Source organism: Mya arenaria, chromosome 12 (assembly GCF_026914265.1).
Source record: "Mya arenaria isolate MELC-2E11 chromosome 12, ASM2691426v1".
In the NCBI taxonomy this organism is placed as follows: Eukaryota; Metazoa; Mollusca; class Bivalvia; order Myida; family Myidae; genus Mya; species Mya arenaria.
This window is the reverse complement of record NC_069133.1, coordinates 19354182-19379848: the sequence shown is the minus strand read 5'-3', so window position 1 is coordinate 19379848 and position 25667 is coordinate 19354182. Positions and strand designations below refer to the sequence as shown.

The window sequence follows — 25667 nt, the reverse complement described above, 5'->3', positions numbered from 1 at the left end:
TTTTAATTTTACTCTTTTAATTGCTTTTTACTGGCTCCTATTACAACATTATTGTATTCATTTCTAAGACAAAGCGCATATTGTTGAACGCTAGGGCTGTAACGAGTACCCGAGTAATCGCGAGTCAAAGCAAAATATTCTACACAAATATTCGCCAGTGCCAAGATCGCTGGATCGCGATTCAAGTGCAAAAGTTAATAAAAGAATAAAACAAAATGAGATAATTCAATTCCAGCAAATATTGTGGTTGTTTTAAAAAAGATAATGAATTGTTTATCCGAAATGTCCGAAATACGTTACACTGACGCAACCGGAAGTTAATTCATACAGCGCTAGCAATCAATGCAGTTTGCGGTGTTCGAATGGAGAATGCTTCTTGTCAAGGTTTTCAGGGAATATAATGTTTTAAAATGAATACAAATTTAGAAATAAGAAATAAAAAGTCAAAGGGTATTAAAAAAATTATAAAGAGAAGATCTATTATAATAAAATAAAAATGTGAAACTTCTGTGCAGCTATTGTTTATTTTCGTCTGCAATTCAATATGGCATCCCCGTTAACAAAAACATCAAATTCAGCGCTATATAGAAATGACCCAGCATCCTTTTCTTCGAAATTCTGGAAATATTTCGGGTTTGGTGTAAAGAATGACAAAAAATGAAAACTAAACAAAAATGAAGCTTTTGTGATACTTTAATTATTCATTTACTTTCAAAAATATGTATTGCTTTATAACCAAGTAAATTGTGAATCGATTCGTGGATCGCTAGTCAAAGATCACGATTCGAATCGGATCGCCTTTTGTCCGGCGATACACAGCCCTATTGAACGCGCTGTCCTACGACAGCTCTTGTTTTTTTATTGTTGCAATTTTTTTTATTAAGATGATATGACATTTCCTCTGTACATGTCTTTGCTGAGGCTGCTATCTGTGAAAATTAGAACTTAACAACATTTTCCTTTTTTTCTCTTTTAGGTGCTAATGAAATGTGAGTTTAGCTTAACTACAAAAGAGGTCAAGGAAATTGAGTCCACTGAACAGATTGAAACATTTCAATCACACTTTAAACAGCCTATAATCACTTTCAAAGCAAATAAAGATAAAACAATTTCATTCGAATGCAAAACAAAATTTGCTTTAGAGTTGGTTAAAATGGCAAAAACTTACTACACGACTAAGTATATCAAAATGGAGGCTGTTAGTTTAAACATATTAGATGTTTTCAGCACGAAGAAGAAGGAAAGTATCGAGCATTTAAAGACAGACGGAGGAATAGTCGAGTGTGATTCTGCTACTGGTAAGGTAACTGTAAGCATACCAAGCATCTTGTTTTGGAAAAGTACCAAGAGTTGGAAGAATATTTGAAACGTATAACAGATTCAAAGAATTTTGGAGGAAGTAGAGAGTTCTTTATTGAAACATATCAAACACAAAAAGCGCAAGAGGTTTGTCAAGATCTTGAAAGAACTGTAACATGTGAATGTGCATATGTGCCCGAGAAACAATTAATTGTTGTTCTTGTTGAAATATATGAACACATTAAACACGTGGGGAACAAAATTCGTGAGCTTTTAGAAGGAAAAACCCCTGAAGTGAAACCAACAGGTAGGGCTGGACGAAAACGCCACACCGATGGTAGTTCCAATAATGCCGAATCAAACAAGGCTAGTGCTAGTGGCGGGGTGCAATTTGAAAGTGGGAAATTGAAAATATTCCAAACAATGGAGAAAATAACTGTCCATGTGTATGAGGGAGACATCCTCAAGTTAGATGTTGATTGTATTGTTAATGCAGCCAACGACAAGCTTCAACATGCAGGAGGAGTTGCAAGTGCCATCGCTAGAAAGGCAGGCAATCTGTTAACTCAAGAAAGCAATGAATGTATAAGAAAATATGGAAGTATACCTGTAGGTTGTGCAGTGAGCACGAGTGCTGGAAACCTTCCATATGCATGTGTTATACATACCGTTGGGCCAAGATGGAGTGATTATTCTTATCAGTCTGACGGGGAAAAAATGTTGTCAGAAGTTGTATGAAGCAATCATGAGCAGTTTACAAATTGCCGCAGACAAAGGGATGAAGTCCATTGCATTGCCTGCAATAAGTTCTGGGAAGTGGGATATTTTATTCTATTAAATTGTGGGTCAAAATATTTATTATCATACATAATGTGTACTTAATACTAACTTTTTTTTAATAAATGTGAAAAAAAAATTAGTTGGAATACCTACGCTTTATGATTAATGAATAAATCATTACTAATGCATAAAATCACTGTTTTACCTGCATTTAAGGTATTCAAAAATATTGCGCAAACCAGTTTGGAAGGGCGAGAAAACCCTTACAAATAAAGCTATTTTTGTGCCGTTTCTGAATGGTTAAGTGTTTTCAAATATGATAATTTATATTTCAGTGTAATATAAAATCTCACCTTTGGTATGTTTAAAGAAAAACACTACAGCCAAAAGTGTTTTGGCAATTTCACGCATAAATAAGGGATTGAAAAGTAAGTCCACAAACACCTGTTTATAAACTAATTGAAACATATTTCTGTTACTATTTCAAACATCTCTGATAAGGTTCGAATCCGACTGTGTTTGAATATTGGTTACAAGGTACATTTTTAACTAGATTTTCTTACCTAGTTGACCAGTTTTTATGATACTTAATAAGTGGAATTCGCAAACCATAACTAAATAAACTGTTAGTGCCTAAATCTAGAATGCATTTTGATTTATAGATTACTCAGGTATCAGGAGTCTTATCTGGTCACCATGTCTTTGTGTTGTAAAGTAAAAGAAAAATGTTATAGATATAAGCATCAATTGTTTTACTGTAAAAAGGTGCAGTGTGAGGGTGAGTATTTTGAAAAACACTTATTTGACGTCATTAATGCTGTTACGGTCATTCCAACGCATCAGACGTGCGCTGGGTCTGCGTTAGGGACCTTTTTTAGACCCCTGTAACTTTTGCACCGTACTTATTAATGCCATACTATTTTTCAGTGTTTTTTAGCTCACCAGAGCACGAAGTGCTCAAGGTGAGCTATTGTGATTGGTCTTTGTCCGTCATCCGTCTGTCCGTCAACCATTGCTTTTAAACATCTCCTCTGAAACTACCTGGCCAAATTAAAAAATACAACAAGGGGTCACGATTGATCAACAACAACAACAACAACAAAATGGCTGACTTCCTATTTTGCTTTAAAAAAACATATCTTCTGAAAATACCATTCGAAATTCAATGAAACTACACAGAAAGCTTCCTTGGGTGTCCCTCTACAAAAATACAACAAGGGGTCACGATTGATTAACAACAACAACAACAAAATGGCCGACTTCCTGTTTTGCTTTATAAAACATTTTCTCTGAAACTACTAGTCCAAATTCAATGAAACTTTACAGGAAGCTTCCTTGGGTGACCCTCTACAAAAATACAACTAGGGATCATGATAGATTAACAACAACGACGACATCAATAACAACAAAATGACTGACTGACTGTTTTGCTTTAAAAAACATCTCTTCTGAAACAACCACTCCAAATTCAATACAAACTTACAGGAAGCTTCCTTGGTTGACCCTCTACAAAAATACAACAAGGGGTCACGATAGTTTTGAACAACAACAACAACAAAATGGCCAACTTCCTGTTTTGCTTTAAAAAAAACATCTCCTCTAAAACTACCAGTCCAAATACAATGAAACTTTACAGGAAGCTTCCTTGGGTAACTTTCTACAAAAATACAACAAATGGTCGCGATTGATCAACAACAACAACAATCTGGCCAACTTCCTGTTTTGCTTTAAAAAAAAACATCTCTGAAACTACCAGGCCAAATTCAATGAAACTTTAAAGGTAGCTTCATTGCATGACCCTTTACAAATATGAAACAAGGCATCGTCATCAGTAAAGATATGTTTTAATTGCAACATTTTTATGAATGCTTTATCACAGACTTGTGGCCCTTAGCTTAGGTGCGCGTTTTAGGGCCATCACTGCCCTCTTGTGTTAATGTATATTTGGATGTCTATAATAAAGCATATTTTCTATATGATAAAAATCATGTTAAATTTAGATCATCCCTCGTATATATTCATGTTCATACTCATAATTGTCAAAAAGACATACAAGTTAAATTGTAATGGCTTAAGGTATAGGCTTAACTATTCGGTCAATTGATTTTAATCAAGTGTATTCTTATTAAATATCCTTGACAATAGACATGTAGTATAATGCTTAAATACTTTAAAGCAAAGCAAAATACTGAATTCTATAGAAATGATTACTATGTCCGTACTTCTACAAAACCTACCGCACCTGTTTATGGGTAAAATTTGTAGTTTTAGCGATTGGGGATGAAACAGTATTACATCTTAAAAACTAATAATAAAATAGACTATAATCCCATAGCCTATCATCTTGTTTCTTATCCAGGTTTAATCACTCTCACTTGAACATTTTTACAAAGCTTTTTTTAAATAAAGTCATTGAAATCGTTCAGCAATCTTTTTAAAGATGAAGACATTTAATTTTTAAAAAGCATGCATGTTGTGGCCAATGTTCTCTGTAACACAATTCTGAGTATTGCAGTTATCTGATCTTTCCTTCAGCAATATTTGGTGTTCCACTTGATCTTTGCGTTGTTGAATACAGACAGGCTGTCTTCGATTTTAGCAGAACAACATCAGCAAAACTGGAGGAAATCCATTTTGTTGATATCAAAGCAAATGTCGTTAAAAGTATACAAGATGAATTTTGCAATCTCCAGCAACCTGTTGATGAAAAAAGATTTCGACAATATAAGCTCAATAAGCACAGGTCGTTTGAATCCAGTTTGGAACGGAAGCCAAGACATAGTTCCGATAATGAAAACAGTGGTATGAAATTCAAGAAAGAAAATCACACAACTGTCGCTTTGATAAATGAACCTTTCCATAAATTGGAAATACTGCAGGGAGATTTATCTGCTATAGATACGGATGCAGTGGTTTTAACCATTGATGAAAACGGAAAACCTCGCAAATTAACCAAACATATTCAAGGCAAAGTTAATGCAAACACATCTTATTATGAAGAAGTCCGCTTTAAACAGCGATTTAACAACACAACTGGCAATGTGATTGCAACACGCGGCTGTAACTCAAAGTACAAGGCCATATTGCATGTGATACTACCTTGCAATCTTAAGTACAAAGAAAGTAAAGAAAAGGTAGATGATTTACGGACGGCATACACTCACATTTTCGATAAAATGTTTAAAGATGCGCAGCTGAGAAAGATCACCACTGTGCTACTTGGAAAAAGTATGTTAACCTTCTGTTTATTTCTCTTCTGTGAGAATTTCCAGAACTCTTTTTGTTTGACACCAATAGTTTTGAATTGTATTGCATACCCGTGGCAATATATATGAATATATCAAATCGTCTTTGTTTGACAGGCGATGAATGCAAACATGTTTATGATTAAACATATATATTCTGAACCATGCATTTTTGAGAATTAAGAATAAAATGACAGTGTGTGAATTGAATAAAATGTCTAGAGAGATAAATTATTATTGTGCATTTACATATATCTACATGTAACAGTTTGCAGTGCGAGGAAACATACTATTTATAATATCTAAGGGCACAATGTTTGCCCAAATAGGATGTGGTGATGAACAAATCACATACGACTAAAATTAAAGGGTTACATTTTACATTTACAAGGAAATAAACTCTTGGATGTGTTTATCCCCTGCCACGGAGTAGGAAAGCGATTTAAGGAATGCACTTCGTCTGTACGTCAGTCTGTTTGTCTGTCTGTAACAATTCGTGTCCGGGCTATAACTTGATGGATAACCATATAACTTAGTACATACGTTGTCCTTATTGAGACAATGTGCTGTAACCTGGACCCGGCCTCATACCTAGGTCAAGGTCACAAGACACATTCAATGGTCAGAGTACACAATTTAAAGTGTTTGTTAAATGAAAGTGTTAAACAAGTTGCACAGATTAATACTTTGCACACTCTGCCGAGCATTATCATTATGTGCAATAAGTTTATTATTTAAAAAACAATGGACACAAATGTGATAATATATTGATAAAATGTGTTTTCTCTTTAAAAGCAGTAAAACAATGTTATGACGTCAACACAGTATATATGTGTCAGTTAAGGCTTGCTATTTCATCGGTTTTATAAATCAAAGACTGATTTTCCTTATTTTATTCATCCATAATAACCTTGACATTGATCTTACCTACAATACACCCAATCTGAATAAATATCCTTTAAAACAAGTTTTCAATATCCATGTATATTTCGGTTTCCGATCAAACAACTTGTATTTCCTATTTTCCCCCATTCGACTAATGGTTGTGTACAGTTTTGGTCAGATTCAACAACCAGTCAGGTTTCGAGAAAAACAAAATGTTCTTAAAAAAACAACACACAATTTGCTTGAATCAAAAGAAAGTTGTTTGTTGTTTGGTCATGTTTCATAACATTTTTGTGCAAGTTCAAATTGAACGAGATAGACAGCTCAGGCTTCGAAAGTATTTTACAATTTGTAGCATTTTGACTATTTTTCCTATTCATTGCGATGTCCTCTGATGAATGTTTAAATTAATACATTACATGTTTAGCTTCATAACTGTGAATAGTTATGAAAATGGAATTATTTGTTTAGCTTTCGACAAAGTAAATTTTACTTTTTGTTTACAAGTGTCAATGATGTTAAATTTTGTGCTAGCATACTGTGGAAAAGCTTTTATGCTTTTTGTAGAAAAGAATTGAAAGGTAAAGCAGTTCACGTTGTCGTTGTTTGCTATGACACAGAGGAGTTTGAAGCAACGAGGACTGCAATTCTTGAAGATCCTCTTCGTGAAACACACAGCCATAATGAAACAGATTTGAACAAGGATACCCCTTTCGCACAAAGTGCCCTGGTAAATATTTATGATAACAGCTAACATCCTGGTTAGCTGTTATGAACAATAATTTCAAGCTTAGAAAAATGATGTCGCGTTGAACTTTCAAGATAAAAATATGAGTCTACCTGCACTTATTATTTCGAGGACATTATTTACTCAAGGGATCATCTTGGGCAAAGGTTTATGCATTTTCAAATACATTATTTTACAAATGTAGCTTACTTACACTCATTTATCCTGTCAAACTATTCTGGTATTTGATGAAATTGAGCACTTGTACAATGGAAGATTTTAGTAAAAACAAATGTAACGGTTCAAAGGAAATAAGGCGTTTGTACTAAAAATAATATATTATCTCTTTCGTCCATCTCGCTAACAAGGTAAGATGCTAATTTATTGCAAGAAACATCTTATGTTACTCATTAAGTGACTGGAATTATTAAAATAACAGAAAAAGAGAAGCTAAGTTAATGCATTTTTCAATTGATGTGCTGCACCCATATATCAATGTATATCTATACTTGTCGATGGCATCGTAATACAATTTCCGTCAAAGAAGCATAGTGCTGTCCTTTCAATGCTCATATTTGCTGAATCATCCCCACTATACTTTATGATATCTACATTGTATACAATTTTGTATATAATTCAATGAGCACGGCCTATCATTGCATAAATACACTACTTGAATAGTTACCCGTGTCCAACAAGCTATCATTCTTGGCCCTTTATAAACACGTCATGCGATGGCTCCTGTTAAATTTGGGGAAAAACGCTGACCGCCATAGGCTTGTTTGTCAATCATGAGAAAAAGCCGAACAAGAAGTTCTTGCAAGTAATTGTATTCATAGATGGAAAGATACATTTTTTTCTCGTAAATTAGCTTGAAATCAGAGGTTTGTTAATTGCACAGGCAAATTCATTCAGCATGTGCAATTCCACAAACAGTAATGAGAAGAAATTGTTGACAATGTCAAGCCTTGTATACTGGTAGTCTGATTGTTATCTTAAACGCCCTTGAATCTCTTGTTAAAGAACAGTACATCAATGACCAGGGAGATAGTGATTGAAAAAAGTAGTACAACGTAAAGTTATTTATACTTGTCCATGTTAAATGTTATTACTACATTTGACACTTACAACGTCAATTTACTAAATCACTGTCTACATTGTTATCCATATTCTGTAAGTCTTGTTTAACTTTTTTTAATAATAATATAACACCAACAGGAAAATGAAGATGAGGATTGTGTCATATGTATGGATACAGTGAAAGACCCTTATCCCCTCAAGTGTGGAAACATGTTCTGCAAAGAATGCATTTTGAAGCAGTTTGAGTTTAAAAAGGTCTGTCCAATGTGTGGACATGTCTGTGGCAGTATAGAAGGTAATTGTTACCATTTGTATGTTATGTGTCAGTGAATCTTGATGTCTCATTCTTTAAACTGGATTATTTCTTTTATGTCTTAGATTTAGTTTCCATTTGATCTTTTAAAATTATTTGTTATCGATCTGTCAAATTCAGTTGTGTATGGATATTTAGCTCAACTATTTGATAATAAGGAGGGTTTACAACTCGCCCCTACATTTGTGTCCTGTTCAAGTTAAAGGGCAGGTCGGCATGTTCACCTATAGTTCCAATACATTTCATTCAATTTACTATAAATACATCACACAGTTTTTCAGGACCATGACACTATGAGTTCACATACATTGTAGTTCTTTATTATCCTTAATACAAATTATGGCCAATCATTGACTTAAGAAATTTGGTTAAAGTCTGTGGGCTCATCGTGGTTTCTTAAAGTTTAAGGTCAAGTTGGGATTTTTAGCTCGACTATTCGAAAAATAAGGAGAGCTATACTACTCACCCTGGCGTCGGCGTTGGCGGCGGCGTCGGCGTTGGCGTCACACCTTGGTTAAGGTTTTGCATGTAAGCACATTTAAATCATTGTCTCAGTAAATACATCAGTTATTGCATTGAAACTTTGGATATGTATTCCCAACTATCTTACATACTAAATTGATGAGGTGAGATAACAATTATTTGAATATAATGCAAATAATTGCCCTTAATTATTCGACTTAGAAATTCTGGTTAAGGTTTTGCGTGTAAGCACACAAAGGTTAATATCTCAGCAACTACTTGAGGTATTGCATTGAGACTTTATTCAATGGTAGTCAACAATCCAACCTACTTTATTAATCAAGTTAGATAACTCTAGTTTGCATTTAATGCAAAATAATTGCTTAATTATTCGACTTAGAAATTCTGGTTAAGGTTTTGCGTGTAAGCACACATAGGTTAATATCTCAGCAACTACTTGAGGTATTGCATTGAGACTTTATACAATGGTAGTCAACAATTCAACCTACTTAATTAACCAAGTTAGATAACTCTAGTTTGCATTTAATGCAAAATAATTGCCCTTTATTATTCGACTTAGAAATTCTGGTTAAGGTTTTGCATGTAACCACATTTAAGTCAATATCTCAGCAAATATATCATGTATTGCATTGAAACATTAGATATGTATTCCCAGATAACACTTGTTTTAATATAATGCAAATTATGGGCCTTTATTATTTGACTTAGACATTCTGGTTAAGGTTTTGTATGTAAGCACACATAGGTTAATATCTCAGCAATTACTTGATGGATTGCATTGAGACTTTATACAATGGTACTCAACCATCCAATCTACTTAAATAACTAAGTAAGATAACTCCAGTTTGCATTAAATTAAAATAATGGCTCCTTTTTTATTCGACATAGAAATTCTGGTTAAGGTTTTGCATGTAACCACTTTTAAGTCAATACCTCACCGAATACATCATGTATTGCATTGAAACTCTACACACAGGCTCCCATCTATTTAACCTTATTTAATCAAGTAAGATAACTCTATCTTTTATAATATATAATTTTTGCCCCTTTATTATGCGACTTAGAAATTCTGGTTACGGTCTTGCATGTTAAAACACTTAGGATAATATCTCAACAACTATTTCATGTATTGCATTGAGACTTTATACAATGTTATTCAACCACCCAACTTAATTGAATTATCAAGTTAGATAACTTTATTTTGCAAATAATGGCCCTTTATTATTAGACTTAGAAATTCTCGTTAAAAGTTTGCACGTAACCACATTTATGTTAATATCTCAGCACATTATGTATTGCATTGAAATCTAATCTATCAGTGATCCATGCATGTTTCGCCAAAACATTTCAATCCTTACATTGAAAAGCGGCGGAATAGTCGAGCGCGCTGTCTCTGTGACAGCTCTTGTTACTTTTAAGCTCACCTTAGCACAAAGTGCTCAAGGTAAGCCATTTTGATCGGTCTATGTCCGGCGTCTGTCGTTCGTCTTGCGGCGTCAACAATTGGTTATAATCATCATCTCCTAAACCCCTTGGACAATTTTAATGAAACTTCATAGGAATTATCCTTGGTTGGTCCTTTTTCAACATTGTTCAAAGAAATGAATTCCATGCAGAACTCTGGTTGCCATAGCAACCTAAAGTGAAAGTGTCAACAATTGGTTATAATCATCATCTTCTCCTAAACCCCTTGGACAAAGTGAATGAAACTTCATAGGAATGATCTTTGGTTGGTACTTTTTCAAAATTGTTCAAAGAAAAGAATTCCATGCAAAACTCTGGTTGCTATGGCAACCTAATGGAAAAGTGTCAATAATTGGTCATATTCATCATCTTCTCCTAAACCCCTTGGACAATTTTAATGAAAACTTCATAGTTTTTTTCAAAAAGGTTCAAAGAAATTAATTCCATGCTTAACTTTGGTTGCCATGGCAACCGAAGGGAAATGCATCATTAATTGGTTATAATCATCATCTTCTCCTAAACCCCTTGGAAGATTTTAATGAAACTTCATAGGAATGATCCTTTGTTGGTGCTTTTCAAAATTGTTCAAAGAAAAGAATTCCATGCAAAACTCTACCATGGCAACCTAATGGAAAAGTGTCAACAATTGGTTATACTCATCATCTTCTCCCAAACCCCTTGGATAATTTTAATGGAACATCATAGGAATGATCCTTGGTTGGTGCTTTTTCAAAATTTATTAAAGAAAAGAATTCCATGCAATACTCTGGTTGTCATGGCAACCTAATGGAGACGTGTCAACAATTGGTTATAATCATCATTTTTTCCTACACCGCTTGGACAGTTTTGATGAAACTAAATAGGAGTGATCCTTTTGGTTCTTTTTCAAAATTGTTCAAAGAAATAAATTCCATGCAGAACTCTTTTTGCCATAGCAATCTAAAGGAAAAATTACAAAACTGTTTTTGGCAAATACTATTAGGCCTAGTGCTTAAATCATTGGTGTGTAACATTGTCTATTGGTTATCTACCATGTTTATTCAAATTATGCCACTGGAGAAAAATTGGCCTCACCGAGTGGGTTACAAGTTCATTATAAATACATTTTGTTAAAATTCGATGGTTATGTACAGTTTAGTCTTAAAACAAGGGCAGCAAGTCTTGCTTTGTGGTCTCCCTTTTTGTTGGAGATTCCACTAATTTATAATTTTTGTAACAAGGGAATAGATTTTCAGTTTTATTAAGTCTTCAACATAGTCACTTCTAAGGTAATTATTGTTCTTTTTTCAGGTTCATATTTTAAAATAATTATAATACACTTTATTCTTTAGAAGGAATTTCATTTTTATTTAATGATAAATTTATTAACCAGACATTTCAATTTAATTTTATGTATATTATTGTTAACTTAATGTATATTATTCCAAGCTACAACCTTACCTTCTGTGTTGATATTGAATAAGCCTTATATAGAAATTTTTGATTACATGTATTAATATTTGAAGGATGATGATGTTGTCCTTGATGTAAGAAGCAAGAATAGAATTTCAATGTGATCTGCTTTTTGGTTTTTAGAGGTTAAGGCAGTTAATTGATTTTATTGGGTGGTGCACTGTTTGTTGTTTGTGTATCTATACTAAAAGTTTTTTCAGTGTGCATGCAATTAAACATAGTTTTGTCAGTGTGCAGGCAATTGAATTAAGTTCTGTCAGATGTTTGTGTATCTATACTAAAAGGTTTTTCAGTGTGCAAGCAATTTAACATAGTTTTGTCAGTGTGAAGGCAATTGAACGAAGTCCTGTCAGTGTGCAGGAATTTGAACAAAGTCCTGTCAATGTGCAGGTATCTGTACCAAGTGCTGTCAGTGTGCAGTCAATTATCAAGTCCTGTCAGTTGCCACATGTGTTCCACATACCAAGACAACGTGTAGTGTGCAAGACACTTGTCCGTACCTCTAAGGTTAAGGTCACACTTAGTGTTTAGTCACAATGGAGTGCGGCATTTAAGGACATAGAGAATAGGATCTCGTGTCCAGGCTTTAACTTTCCCTTGTATAGACAGATTTTAAAATAACTTGCCACATATGTTCCACATACCAAGACGACATGTCGCGGGCAAGACCCGTGTCCCTGCCTCTAAGGTCAAGATCACAATTAGGGGTTTATTCACAATTTAGTGCTGCATATAAGGACATAGAGTATAGGTTGTCGTGTCCGAGCTGTAACTTTCCCTTGTATGGACAGATTTTAAAATAACTTGCCACATGTGTTCCACATACCAAGACGACGTGTCGCGTGCAAGACCCGTGTCCCTACCTCTAAGGTCAAGGTCACACTTTTTATTCACAATTTAGTGCTGCATATAAGGACATAGAGTACAGGTTGTCGTGTCCGGGTTGTAAGACCCATGTCCCTACCTCTAAAGTGAAAGATACTCTTAGTGTTTATTCACAATGGAATGCTGAATATAAGGACATAACAGTGTAGGTTGTCCAGAATGGGTGGTATTTTTTATGTTCAGAGGCAATTTAGAATAACTTGCCATATGTATTTGACACGTAAAGGCAAGATCAACTTTTCATGTACTAACCTTGTTCATACAGGGCTTTTTCTATAGTACCCACTGGTCCGACCGTCGGACCCATTCCCAAAGCAAAATATAAGATATTTTTCCCAGTCTTGAGAAAAAAATCCCAATCCAAAATAAAAAAGATATATATTTTAGAAAGTCTTTACCTGTACTAGTTTATTTTCAACATCCTTATGAATTATGTGATGTAAAGTTTTTTTGATAATTGAAATCAGAAATCATTGTTCAATATTATCTGTCATGATTTATTGTAATAGATATTTACACCCAAGGATTGATATTTCTGCCATTTGGGTCTTTTAAAGGGAAGTAAACTAATATTAAATCATTTCCTAATTCGTAGGAGACTAGACAACCTTTTCTTTTACCGTAAAATTTCCCAATTTCGGCATTTTCACTAAACAAAATTTCCCATTCGTCACATACTGTGACAGCTCTTGTTCTACTTAGAATTCACGTTAAAGTTTGCATACCATCTCAAATATTTTCAAAGTCCATTGACATATGGCTTTGAAACTTCGCACGCTTGTTCACCATCATGCCTCCAACCTGTACACAAGAGGAGGTAACTCTATCAAGCATTTTGACAGATTTATTCCCCTTTTTCGACTTAGAATTTACGTTAAAGTTTGTGTACAACCTCAAATATCTTCAAAGTCCATTGACATCTGGCTTTGAAACTTTGCACGCTTGTTCACCATCATGCCCCCCAGCCTGTTCACAGGAGGAGGTAACTCTATCAAGCATTTTGCAAAATTATGCCCCTTTTTCGACTTAGAATTTACGTTAAAGTTTGCGTACCACCTCAAATATTTTCCATTCAATTGATATAAATATCTGAGCACATCATGTGTTGCATTGAAATATAATCTAACAGTGATCCATGCATGTTTCGCCAAAGCTTTTCAATCCATACACCGAAAAGCGGCGGAATAGTCGTGCGCACTGTCTCTGTGTCAGCTCTTGTCCATATACTACATAGCGGACAACATCCAGCATGCTCTCATATGAATTGTTCAGACAACATTGGTATTCATAGCATTTCTTTTAATATGACATTTAAGATAATATATAGAATTTTTCATAAGATGGTATTTCAAGCTTATTCAAATAATATGTCAGTGGGCCATGCAACATTCACGCTCTCATCTAACGTAACACTTGGGTGGGGGTGGGGGTGAGGGTTGCAAATGCCCAATAAGGGAACGTGTACAGTTGCTGTGTTGTCCGTCCGTCCATCACAACCATGTTCGGAAAAAAAACTTCAAAATACTGATGGGATTGAAATAAAACTTTCATATACAGATAGATGGCACTGAGAAGAAGCGCAGTGCACAAGAAACCATAACATGAATGGTAATTGCCCCAGCCATATCTTGGAATATACTTAAGGGATTGAAATAAAACTTGAAATATAGATACATGGCCATAAGAGAAATTGCCTTACGCAAGAACAATAATCATGCCCTGTGTGTTTTTATTACCCCCTTACACCTCTCTTATCTGATAGTTTTTGAAAACGGGAGTTTGTCTGGAAAATAACTTGGAAACTACTCTAGGGATTGAAATAAAACACCAAGTGTAGATGGATGGCAATGAATTGAGGTGAAGTGCAGAACCATAATCCTACCCGGAATATGTATTTAGTTATCTTACTTTAAAAACCTGCCCTTTACCCGATATTTTTCGATAATGAGTGCTTGTCTGAATGAGCTAAAGGGACTTTAATGACACTTAAAATGTAGAAAGATAGAAATAAAATAAAATGTTGTACACAAGACTCATAATCCTATCCTTCATATATGGGTGCTTGTCAAAGCCATATCTTAGAATGTTCTTGAGAGATTCAAATGGAACTTGGCATAAAAAACAGTTGGCAATGACAGGGAAGAATCGAAGAATTTTAACTATACCCTGCAAATTTATTTAGTTATATCCAATAAACATTTTTTTCCACAACAGGATTTCTTGGAATCTTCTTAAGGAATTTGAAAAACATTGTATACAGATAGATGGCAATGACGTTATAAAACGATTTGAGATCCTTATTCAGGCTATCATCCAACATTCTTCTACTACTGATGACCGTATCTTTGCATGTTATGATTTTTTTCAACTGTGTATTCTACTGCTATAACCGATCAGCTTCATTCAGCTCATTGCAATACAATTTCTGCCTTTTCATAGAATATGGGCGTATGGGAATTGCTTTCAACGATATTCTTGTTGTATGGAGATAATTAGCTAGAAAAACATAAATTCTCAGCGGAGGTTTTCGAACCTATTGAAACTGGAAGCATATATGTTGGACTTACGTATTTCTGTATATATTTTTCAAATCAGTCAATTATACATGTACCTTATGTATATATATAGGCAACCAACCTACCGGTAAAATGATTGTGTCCAAAGAAAGTGGTAATTGCCATGGTTATTGGAATTGTGGAAGCATTTTGATGAGATACGAATTCCCAGATGGGAAACAACAGGTATGTGTCGGTTTGCAGAACGAATTTTTATGATAAATAACATAATTTATATTCACTACAAATTGATGTATGCTTAAATGTGATAACAACTGCCATCAATCATTTACCTTCTCTACTTAACAAAATAAAATCCGGTATCCAATGTGTATTTGTTTGAGATTGACTATGCAGACAGACTTAAACTTATTTAAGCCATTATGAAACCATTTCTATACCATACATTTTATAAAGCTCATGTTGGGCCTTTTGCATGCCAGGAAGGCGCAACATTATGGCACAATGACACCCCATACTCTAAAGCCATGGAGAACAATACATTAGAAACAAATTGATCGCATGGATATTTGATATATTTATATACATTCTATAACAGATTAATAATATTTCCACATATGAAACAAAAGAAACCTACTTTGCTTGTCCCTGTATATATTATTGTTTTATTAATATTCAATTATTCATCAAGATGTGATAACTAATTGAATTGATTTGAGATAAAAACTAAACGTATGATCCCTTAAACTGACTTGATTGTTAACAATTGATTAGATAATAACTCTGATGACTTACGTTTGTGCTTATTATCATTCCTGATGCAAACACATGTACTCGTATATCTTGAAAATATTCAATTGATTTTTTTTTTTTAAATAAATTATTAATTCTATTTTAACTAAATTTAAATAAATTTAATTTATTTCAATTTTTAATTTTAATTTAATTTTAGTTTTAATTTTAGTTTTAATTTAATGTTAATTCAATTTAATTAAATATAATGAAAGTTTTGAAAAGTAATTAAATTGTTTTGAAACTTTACTTGGTATTAGTTGGTTAAACCAATCCTGATGGTGATTTCTAGAAATGAAATATTTGACAGACAATAGTGCCAGAGTGTGTCGTTTCTAATCAATATTAATTGTGCTCTAAAAATACATAAATGTCAATTAAGCGCTAGTTTTACCATACTTTTTTCATAAACATGAGTTTGTTGAAATAATGCTAAATACATTATGGCTTAAAATTATGTAGAGTGTATGCGTTATGAAAGCCTTGTACTCCGTTTACATGCAATTATTATCAAACTGCACATACAGCTATGCACATGATATGCATTACTTAGTGTATCGTTAATTTATGCTGCGCATAACAAACTCACTACAGGAAGGTCACCCAAATCCTGGAACCTCTTATAGGGGGATAAGGCGAACTGGGTATTTGCCTGACAATGCTGCTGGAAAGACCATTTGTCGAATGATGAAAATTGCTTTTAAAAGAAAGCTGGTTTTCACCATTAGGAATTCCCGGACCACGGGTCGAGAGGGAGTTATAACTTGGAATGATATACACCACAAGACAGACCCGAAGCCAAATACAAAGTAAAAACATAATGCTTTAATGTTATGAGCACTCCTAAAGTCAGTTTGTTCCCATTGAAAATCATATACTAATGTTGATAGAAAAAATAAGAAGTGTAATGAATGTAATCGATATTCGATACTTTGAAACATGCAATGCGGTTTTGTAGCATCTTGACTAAATTGTAATTTCTATATGGTGAGCCATGTTGTGTTTAGAAATGTATAAAATGGTAAAACACAAAAACTTATTATGTACTTTGCTGATTTGGCTATCCTGATGACACCTATCTGGCCCGGGTAAAAGAAGAATTGTAAATAAAGGGCGTTACTGAAAAGGACATTGATTCTGTATCAAGACTTGAGGGAGTAGTGTATACCAACTGAGACGATTGACTACATAAGTGTCCAAACATAATATCTAGACACTTTCTTTTTTACTCTAAAAAGATATTTTCTACATTTTCAACCAATTAAGCGTTGATAAGAGGATGAATATGTTATTTTAATATCACACTATTTTAAAGGGATAAATAAAGAAATCCCTGAAAAGCTGTCAATTTCTCGAAAATGAAAATCACATATCGACAACATTTTGTTGAACTATTTTGGCAAAAATTAATTAAAACTGCACAAGCCTTACAACCTTAAATTTAAAGATCCTGATCAAGGCCAAACAAACATTGTTAGTAAATAAAGTTTATAGCTTTCCTACTTCGTTGTGCCGTATCTGAACACACAAGTTATTGAACTAGACGTCTTTGCAAGTGAGATGCACATACTATACGCGAGTTTTCTGATAGGCGGCCATTAAAATTCAAGCACATATATAAAACGTAGTAATTTAATTTAATGGCAAAGCTTATGGACATGCAGTCAATCTAAAATAAACTTAGAACAATGTTTGAATGGAACAACAACAGCACCACACGTGGGTTTTGGCGCTTATGAGATTTTCTCCGGTGATCAAGAAGCATAACTGAACACTATTTTAAGCCAGAGTAATGAGGATTGCTACTAATAATGGCATTGATTATATTCAACGGAATATCTATTGACGGATTTCGAATTATTCCAGCCACGTTTTTTTTGTGTTGAATGTGCCTTGTGTGTTATTTTGAGAATATGGTTTAACGAAGACTCATAAAAGTTGATAACTTTTCTGTGTTTTTTTCTGCTTTTTGATCGATTGTATACTTTTTAAGAAAAAAGGCATTCTATAATCAAATACTTGAAGGTGTAGTTCGAAAATTCGTCAAGTGTATATAGTATAATTGTAATACATGTAGTTTATGCAGAATTATAACTAACACCTCTTTTACAAGCAAATTGTTTTAAAGTCAGATTATCACATAATCATTATGTTATCCGCATACGATGCTTATTATTCTAATTAATTGTAATTTGAAAAGTTTTTTTCATACTAAGTTAACCTTAGCTTTGCACTGTGCTCTGTGTCAATTGTCTCATGCAATACATTATAACATTTAACATCACCTAAACCAGGTGTATAATCATTTTTTAGCTCATCTGATTTTTGGAAAAGAAAATGACGAGCTATTGTTGTCACTTGCTTGTCGTCGTCGTCGTCGGTGTTGGTTTTGGCGTTTAGGTCACTACATGGAAACTATCAAATTTTGAAACTTGGGGATTTGTTCATCTAATACCCTTCTTCCCATTGTAACCTATAGATACTGATTTCACCTATTTTCTGTGTTAAAAACGTGAATTTTAATAGATTTTGGTTGATTTTGAGAATAAGACATCTCTTCTTCATTTTTTGTTGGATTGATTTTGTTGTTTTTTTCACAGACAATAAATGGCCAATGCACTTCAATATCTCAAATGAGTTTTTGAGTCACACAATCGGAAGTGTAGGGGGTGGTGGGGGATATTTTAGTAATTTTGGACTTTGTAATTCTTAGCTAGTCTGATAAATTATGTTTTGTGCGTGGGTCACTTACATTCAAACTATAAAAGCTATTACATTAAAACTTTGAAATATCTGGTCACTATCAAATGTATGCAAAAGAATAAAATCAGACGAGCGTTCAGTACCTGCAGGCGGTGTTCTTGTATGCATTTTACCTTCATGCTTTCCGATATTTCAATAGTTTGTAAATAATTGGGATAATGAAATTCGCAATATTCTGTTCATTCTATAAATAGTGTTGACACACAACTACTGTATTTAATGTTTGCTATTTTATTCAGGATGGATTTTTTTTATCTTAGACTTTAAATTTATATAGCTATGACTATGTATGTTTGTAAACAGTGTTATTGTGTGTGTTTTTTTTATCTTCAAACAAAGTGTATGTTATTGAAACATTATTATGTTTAAACTACAATATTGCTTATACATGTTCACAGATTATGGTGAGGTTATGTGCTTTTCGAAGTGTTTTATTAATCATGTTTGATTTGAACATGAGCATTTCGTTCTTTAAAGGCCATATTATTCCGAATATATTGTGCGCTTTCATTTTTAGTCCGACAAAGAAGCACTTGATATGGTTTATTTCTTTGGTATTCTTGATGTCTGATGTGGGTTTGTGGATTTTTAAGTTAATTTTTAAGATTGGACGTTGCATCTTTATATATGTGTCAAGCTCATGTTTCAGTCATATATATTTAATGTCAGTCTCTGTGATTTTTTGATAAAATAACAGCACTTAGCGGTCAGCACACTCGCCTCTCACCATGACGTCCCGGTTTGGATTCCCGGACCGGGCTATGTGTTTTTGGTTTGTATTCACCCAGCCGAACAAGTGGGTTTTCTCAGTGTAGTCTGATTCCCCCACCAAAAAAACAAGACCACAATCTTGCGCAATATCGAGTCAACGCAATCTACTTAACAAAAGTTAATCTTACTTCTTACAAAACGTTTTAAATACGTTAAGTATTAACTAACCACCATGAAACAAAACATGCTTAACAATAAGTATAAACATGAGAAATAGTGATTTTATTTTGGGAGTAGAAGCATATTACATGATGTTGTATTTGAATAATTATTCCTCATGTCTGTGTTTTCCTAGTAATATATGTTTAAATGTTTTATTAATATTAATGTTATGATAATTTGAAAACCATTTGAACAATTAGACGACAATATCACATCTATTTGTCGAATTAATGGTATAGGTGACCTGTGAAGCTTGTAGGTGTTTGTTGTTGTTGTTGTTGTTTTTGTTGTTGTTGAAGTTGATTCAAATTTGATTTATTGAACATTACAATACATTGTAAACGTTAAAGCTACCACAATGAAGATTTTTACAATGATATGTTTATTTTATAAGATTAATTTCACATGTTCACTTATGATAAGTCATAAATACATTTATGTCACTGTTTAAGAAATATGTTGTATAGAGTTTAAAATGATTTCATTTAAAATAACATTGCTTAACATTGAGTTGTTGTACACGAGTCGTAATATACTCGGCAAAAAAGTCATGCGACAAGGCATTTAAATATCGATATTTCAAAACAATCATTAATTAGTCACAAGTGTTGTAAAGTTGTGGAAGATATACATGTACACTCTTGCCTGCCCTAATATATAGGTAAAATGATATAGAAAAATCACTAACAGCGTCATTTGATACTGTTAAGAGTCTGGCGGAAGTTTACATATAAAAGCAGCATTGCGAAATTTCAAGATTTGATCATGGATGCGAGGTTCAAATATTTGGAGATTACATTTCAGTTGACATGTATATGATCATCTTAATATTACCAGGAGACGTCAGATTTAACATTTGACGTCAGTCGTTTGCGCAACGTGCGTAATATTTAAGCAGTGTTTGTTCAATGACGATGCATTCGAGGGATGAAACGCGGAAAGGTTCTTTCTGCTCTTTTATTTGATGTCATTTAGAACCATTTTATTGCGTTCACCCCTCGCAAGATTGCAAGCATGTGACTTCCTGTCTTACCCCTAAATACAATCAATCCCTTTGAAATTGGACGTAGATTAACTGGCAAAAAAATCTCATTAAACAATGGTATAAAACCAAAAATCGAACTTCAAAATATACACATTTTTCAATTATATACTCTGTCGCAAAGCTTTTGTGCCGAATATATAATACAATAGGGCTTAGAAGGCGTTTTGATCCGAGATCATAAATTATATTCCGTTGGATCTGTTGGTAAAATTTTACCAAAATCCAGAGTCGGAAACGAACTTTCGATAAAAAAACGCTGGACTAATAACCCTTTATAATATATATACATGACTGGTTTTAATTATGTTCTAGATACGTTATTATATTAATAAATTACTTTTTAATGAATCAATTTTGTTTTTTGACGTCATCACAACTTAATAGTATTTGCTCTGCCTTGACATAAGCAGAGTGGAATACGGCCAAACTGCAGTAGGTTTCATACGGACGAACGTATTGCGTTTCGAATTGTGTTGCGTTTGTATTAAATCATTTTATTCAACGAGTTCAGGAAATATGTTGCAAACTTTATTATATGATGACAAGTGTCACATTTTTTTCGGCCTAAAATATCAAAGAAGACCTAACTGTTTCACCTGCGGTGCTGATGAGACGAACACCACAAAACAATGTAATTTCCCGCGCTACATGCTGTGCAGAAATGTAGTTTCAAGAAAAAATAGAAACATATGATATATCCGCCTTTAAATTCGGTTGGAAGTAAATAAAATGCTGAGATGATATACACAACAGGAACAGTTAAATGAAAATGAGATTTGCCTACTAATTATGTCTCCCCGTCAACTGATCTAATACATTTTGTTATTTGCATGACATTACACAATATATGAGTAAATATATGTGGTTTATGTGTCGTATGTAACCCCAAAATGTAATTGAGCTACTCGCATGAAAGGTCTATAATAACGTTTATCAGTATGCGAAGCTGTGTTCCACAGATAAATTGGTCTTAATATGAATATAAAATATAGTAGTGCATTTTGTGTATATATCCGGAGTTATTAGATGTTGCGCACCTGGTGATAAGTTTGCACTGAACTCTTGTTACTTCAGAGTTGTTGGCGTTAAATGATCCCTATTAGTTTCAAGATCAGTATGTTACAGGCTAAGACCGAAATGACCTTCATGTGAAAAAACGATTCGTTGGTAGTTTCTGATCAATAACTAATGAACGCTTTGACTTTGGAACTTCATGTTCGGTATGCCAGTTGGTCACGACTTTGGTCACTATTTATTTTCAGATCAGTATGTCAAAAGTTAAGGTTGCGGTGACCTTCGGGGGAAAAACGATTCGTTTAAACGATTTCTGCTCCAAAAAGGAAAGATACTACCAGTCCTGGAACTTTATACCTGGGTTAAAAGTCGGTTATGACTGATATTATCCATATTTATTTTGACAACATTAAGTCAACGGTCAAGGAAGCAGAAAAATTCAGGAGAAAAACGGTTATATATATGCACAGAATTTTACCATAAGTGTATTTAACGAGTGGTCAGATCATGCCCCGATTTATTTTAGCATACCTATTGGTCATGATCTATTATATAGTTCTCACGAATATGTCAAATCTAGTATTCGATGGAATGATCCACTTTTTGACACTTCGACGCGATATTGTTGCAAAATTGTCCGTTTTCAACTCTATTGTGAATGATGTTACGTTTGATAGTCGTGTTGCAGTTAATGATTGTATAAAAACATTTACAGATGTCATTAATTCTGTAGCAGAGCCTTTGTTTTCAAAAACTACCATGGTAACCGATAAACCCTTTGTTGATTAGGGCGTATGTAAAAAGGCTGACCGTTTTGATGAAGAATGCTTTAATGCTAAATGTTTGTATATCAATGCACTTAATAAATATACTAGTTGTAAAAATGAAATTAATAGGTGATCATTTTGAGAAAATAAAAAGCTTTATAAATGCCTTGTTAAAAAGAAGAAAAGACGTTGTGAAATTAATAAGTTAAAGGCAATTGAAAAGCTAAGGCACTGTAAACCAACAGATTTTTGGAGGCATTTCAGTAAAAGGAAATCTAATAGTAATGATATTAGCAATGATGAATTATTTCGCTATTTTTCAACTTTGAACGACGATATGCCAACTTTATCAAATGTAAATGCAGAAAGATGATTTTGATAGCAATGATTGCATATTTGAAGGGCTTCATACTCCAATCACTGTGCAGGAAATTGAAAATTTTACAAAAGTATTAAAGAAAAATAAAGCTTTCGCCGGTGACAAATTGTTAAATGAATACTTCATTGCAACTATTGACGTTTTATCGTCTCATTTGGAAGAAATTTTTAACGGTATTCTTCATATGTTTTCCCGACCAATGGATGGAAGGTATTATAGTTCCTTAGTTTATGAAAAATGACCCCCTTGATGTAAATAATTATAGAGGTATTACGCCTTCCGTTGTTTCTCTAAAAAAATACAGGAATACTTAATTAACGTATTACAAATTGGGCTGAAAGTAATTATATTATAAGTGATGTCCAATTTGGTTTTAGAAAAGGTCGCTCAACAGTTGATGCAATTTTTGTGCTGAATGCTACTATAAGTAAATTTTTTGAATGAAAATAAACGCTTAGCCTGTGCATTTATAGATTTTAAGAAAGTCTTTGATAGTATTTATAGAAATGGTCTTTGGGTTAAGTTATATAATGTAGTTGTTCGTGGAAAAACGTTGAAAATTATACGCGATATGTACTCTAAGGTAAAAGCGCTTGTTAGGAAGTGTAGCTCTTTTTCTGAATTCTTTGAATGTTATATAGGCTTAAAGCAAGGTGAAATGATATCTCCGATATTTTTAGAAGATCTGGAGTTGTATGTATTTGATAGTATTGACTCAGGTATTACTTTTAGAAGAAATATATTTCATACTTATGTTATTTGCAGATGATATGGTTATGATGGGGCAGTCCCCAGAAGATTTGCAAAAAAGATCAAATTTGTTGAATTCATATTGTAAATGTTGGGGATTAGAAGTTAATCCAGATAAAAGTAAAATAGTTTGTTTAGAAAACGAGGTCCTGTCAAAATTGTTGAAAAATGGACATACAATGGCTGTAACTTAGAAGTTGTTGATAATTTCATTTATCTTGGAACGGTGTTTAATTATACTGGAAGTTTTATATTGAATCAATCGATACTTGCTGGTAAAGGTTTCAAGGTTCTTAATGTCCTTCTTTCAAATGTTATAAATAAGCCTTTAAAACCAAGTACAGTATGTCAACTGCATTTGTCTCATCAGTTCTTAATAACTGTTGTGAAATTTGGGGATTTGGAAAAAATAAGGAAATTGAAAGGGTTCATCTGAAGTTATGTAAATTATTATTACATGTTAAACAGTCTACATCGACAGTGTCAATTTATGGTAGACTAGGAAGATATCCATTGTATGTAACAAGATATTAGCGTTAGTACATTGAATAATAACCTTTTATCAGATTGTGCGAAAGGGAAAACAAATTGGGCTAGTAATGTAAATGTGTTGCTTAACACAACTGGTTTTTCAAATGTTTGGATAAACCCTAGCTGTGTCGATGTGAACACGTTCTATTTAGTTTTTAAAGAACGCCTTGTTGATCAATTTAAACAATAATGGTATGATTCTATACATAACAGCCCAGTCTTGTGTACTTACAAACATTTTAAAACTTCTTTCGAACATTCTATGTATCTGGATAAATTTTCTACAAAGTATCGAATTCCTCATACTAAATTGAGACTCTCGTATCACCAATTACGAAACTGGGCGTTATGGAAATAACAGAATTGATCATCATGAACGTTATTGCACCACATGTGATAATGGTGACATTGGAGATGAGTTTCATTTTGTTTGTGTTTGTGATGTACATGCTGATTTACGTAGAATGTATTTGAGGAAATATAATATATCGTTAGGCCTAGTATGATGAAATTCATTGATCTTATGCAAGATACGAACTATTCAGAACAGCTTAATTTGTGCAAATTTATTTCTAAAGCATTTAAACGTCGTCTACATTCTAGCTTTTTTTGCATACCATAATATATATTTAAAAATCTAGCTTTCATCATGAAAATGATTATATAAATATTTACTAATAAGTTGTTAGTCCATCCTCACTGTGTAAGTGAAATGTTAGGGTAATGCAAAATACTGGGTGAGCGTATGATTCGTAAACGCACCAATATTCATTATGCTTCTGTGCGATTTGATAAACTATTTGTGAATGATAGTATTTACAAATATGACGAGCAAACTGAGCAGATTGTTTATATCGGCAAGCAAACGAGGCCACGTGCAGACGCATCACGTGGGCATGGGAACTACCGCACCGATGATGGACATCGATTGGTCGGAAGTCAGCGCGGTAACGGTAGCGTTGACAACGGTCAGTCACATGACGGATACCAACCGATCGAGGACTACCGATGATGACGAACTTTCCGAATCTTCTAATGCATAGGGATTAGGCCGAGGCTTACAAAATAGAGACAATGAATTGAAGATTATATCGTGGAACATTTGAAGATTAAATAAATATAATGACAATGCAGAGGTCATCAAGTACTTAAGTACGTAAGTATGGTCGCGTCTTCCACGTTATTTCAGTATGTTAAAGATTTTAAGGTCTTAGATAGAGATGATTCAGACCATTTTCCTATTACATGTGTTTTTGAGTTCCAATGATTTTACATGATAATGAACAGAACACTGATGTAAATTTGCAGGGCTCAATTAAGAAATTCCGTTGGCGCAGTTCTGTAAAGGATGATTTTTTATTGAAATTTATTGAAATTTAGAGACTTGTTAGAGACTTAGTATGAATCACTGATTGGATCCATAGGCACGAATGTAAACTCTGCTGTAGATTCTATTACTTCCTTATATCAGGAAGCGGGCAGCTGCATGTTGCAGAAGTTTCGATATGTTTCTTCTCAGCCCGCATGGTGGGACGAGAGTGTGATCGATTAAAATCAATAAAAT

The 25667-nt window shown here is 33.6% G+C and overlaps 2 protein-coding genes across 2 annotated transcripts in view; both read left to right on the top strand.

Annotated features, from left to right (window-relative positions):
* The window catches only part of LOC128210518 (protein mono-ADP-ribosyltransferase PARP14-like), a 56419-nt gene extending 54200 nt beyond the window's left edge, over positions 1-2219 (top strand). The window contains exon 24 of the mRNA XM_052914869.1: positions 1228-2219. Coding sequence (XP_052770829.1) covers positions 1228-1287 — 60 coding nt within the window. The 3' untranslated portion in view covers positions 1288-2219. The remainder of the gene's footprint in view (positions 1-1227) is intronic.
* Positions 1723-25115, top strand: LOC128210517 (uncharacterized). Its single transcript, XM_052914868.1, has 7 exons — positions 1723-1882; positions 4615-5307; positions 6830-6939; positions 8155-8311; positions 15242-15354; positions 16516-16730; positions 24917-25115. The coding sequence occupies exons 1-7, from the start codon at positions 1723-1725 to the stop codon at positions 25113-25115; spliced, it is 1647 nt and encodes a 548-aa protein (XP_052770828.1).
* The last annotated feature ends 552 nt before the right edge of the window (positions 25116-25667 follow it).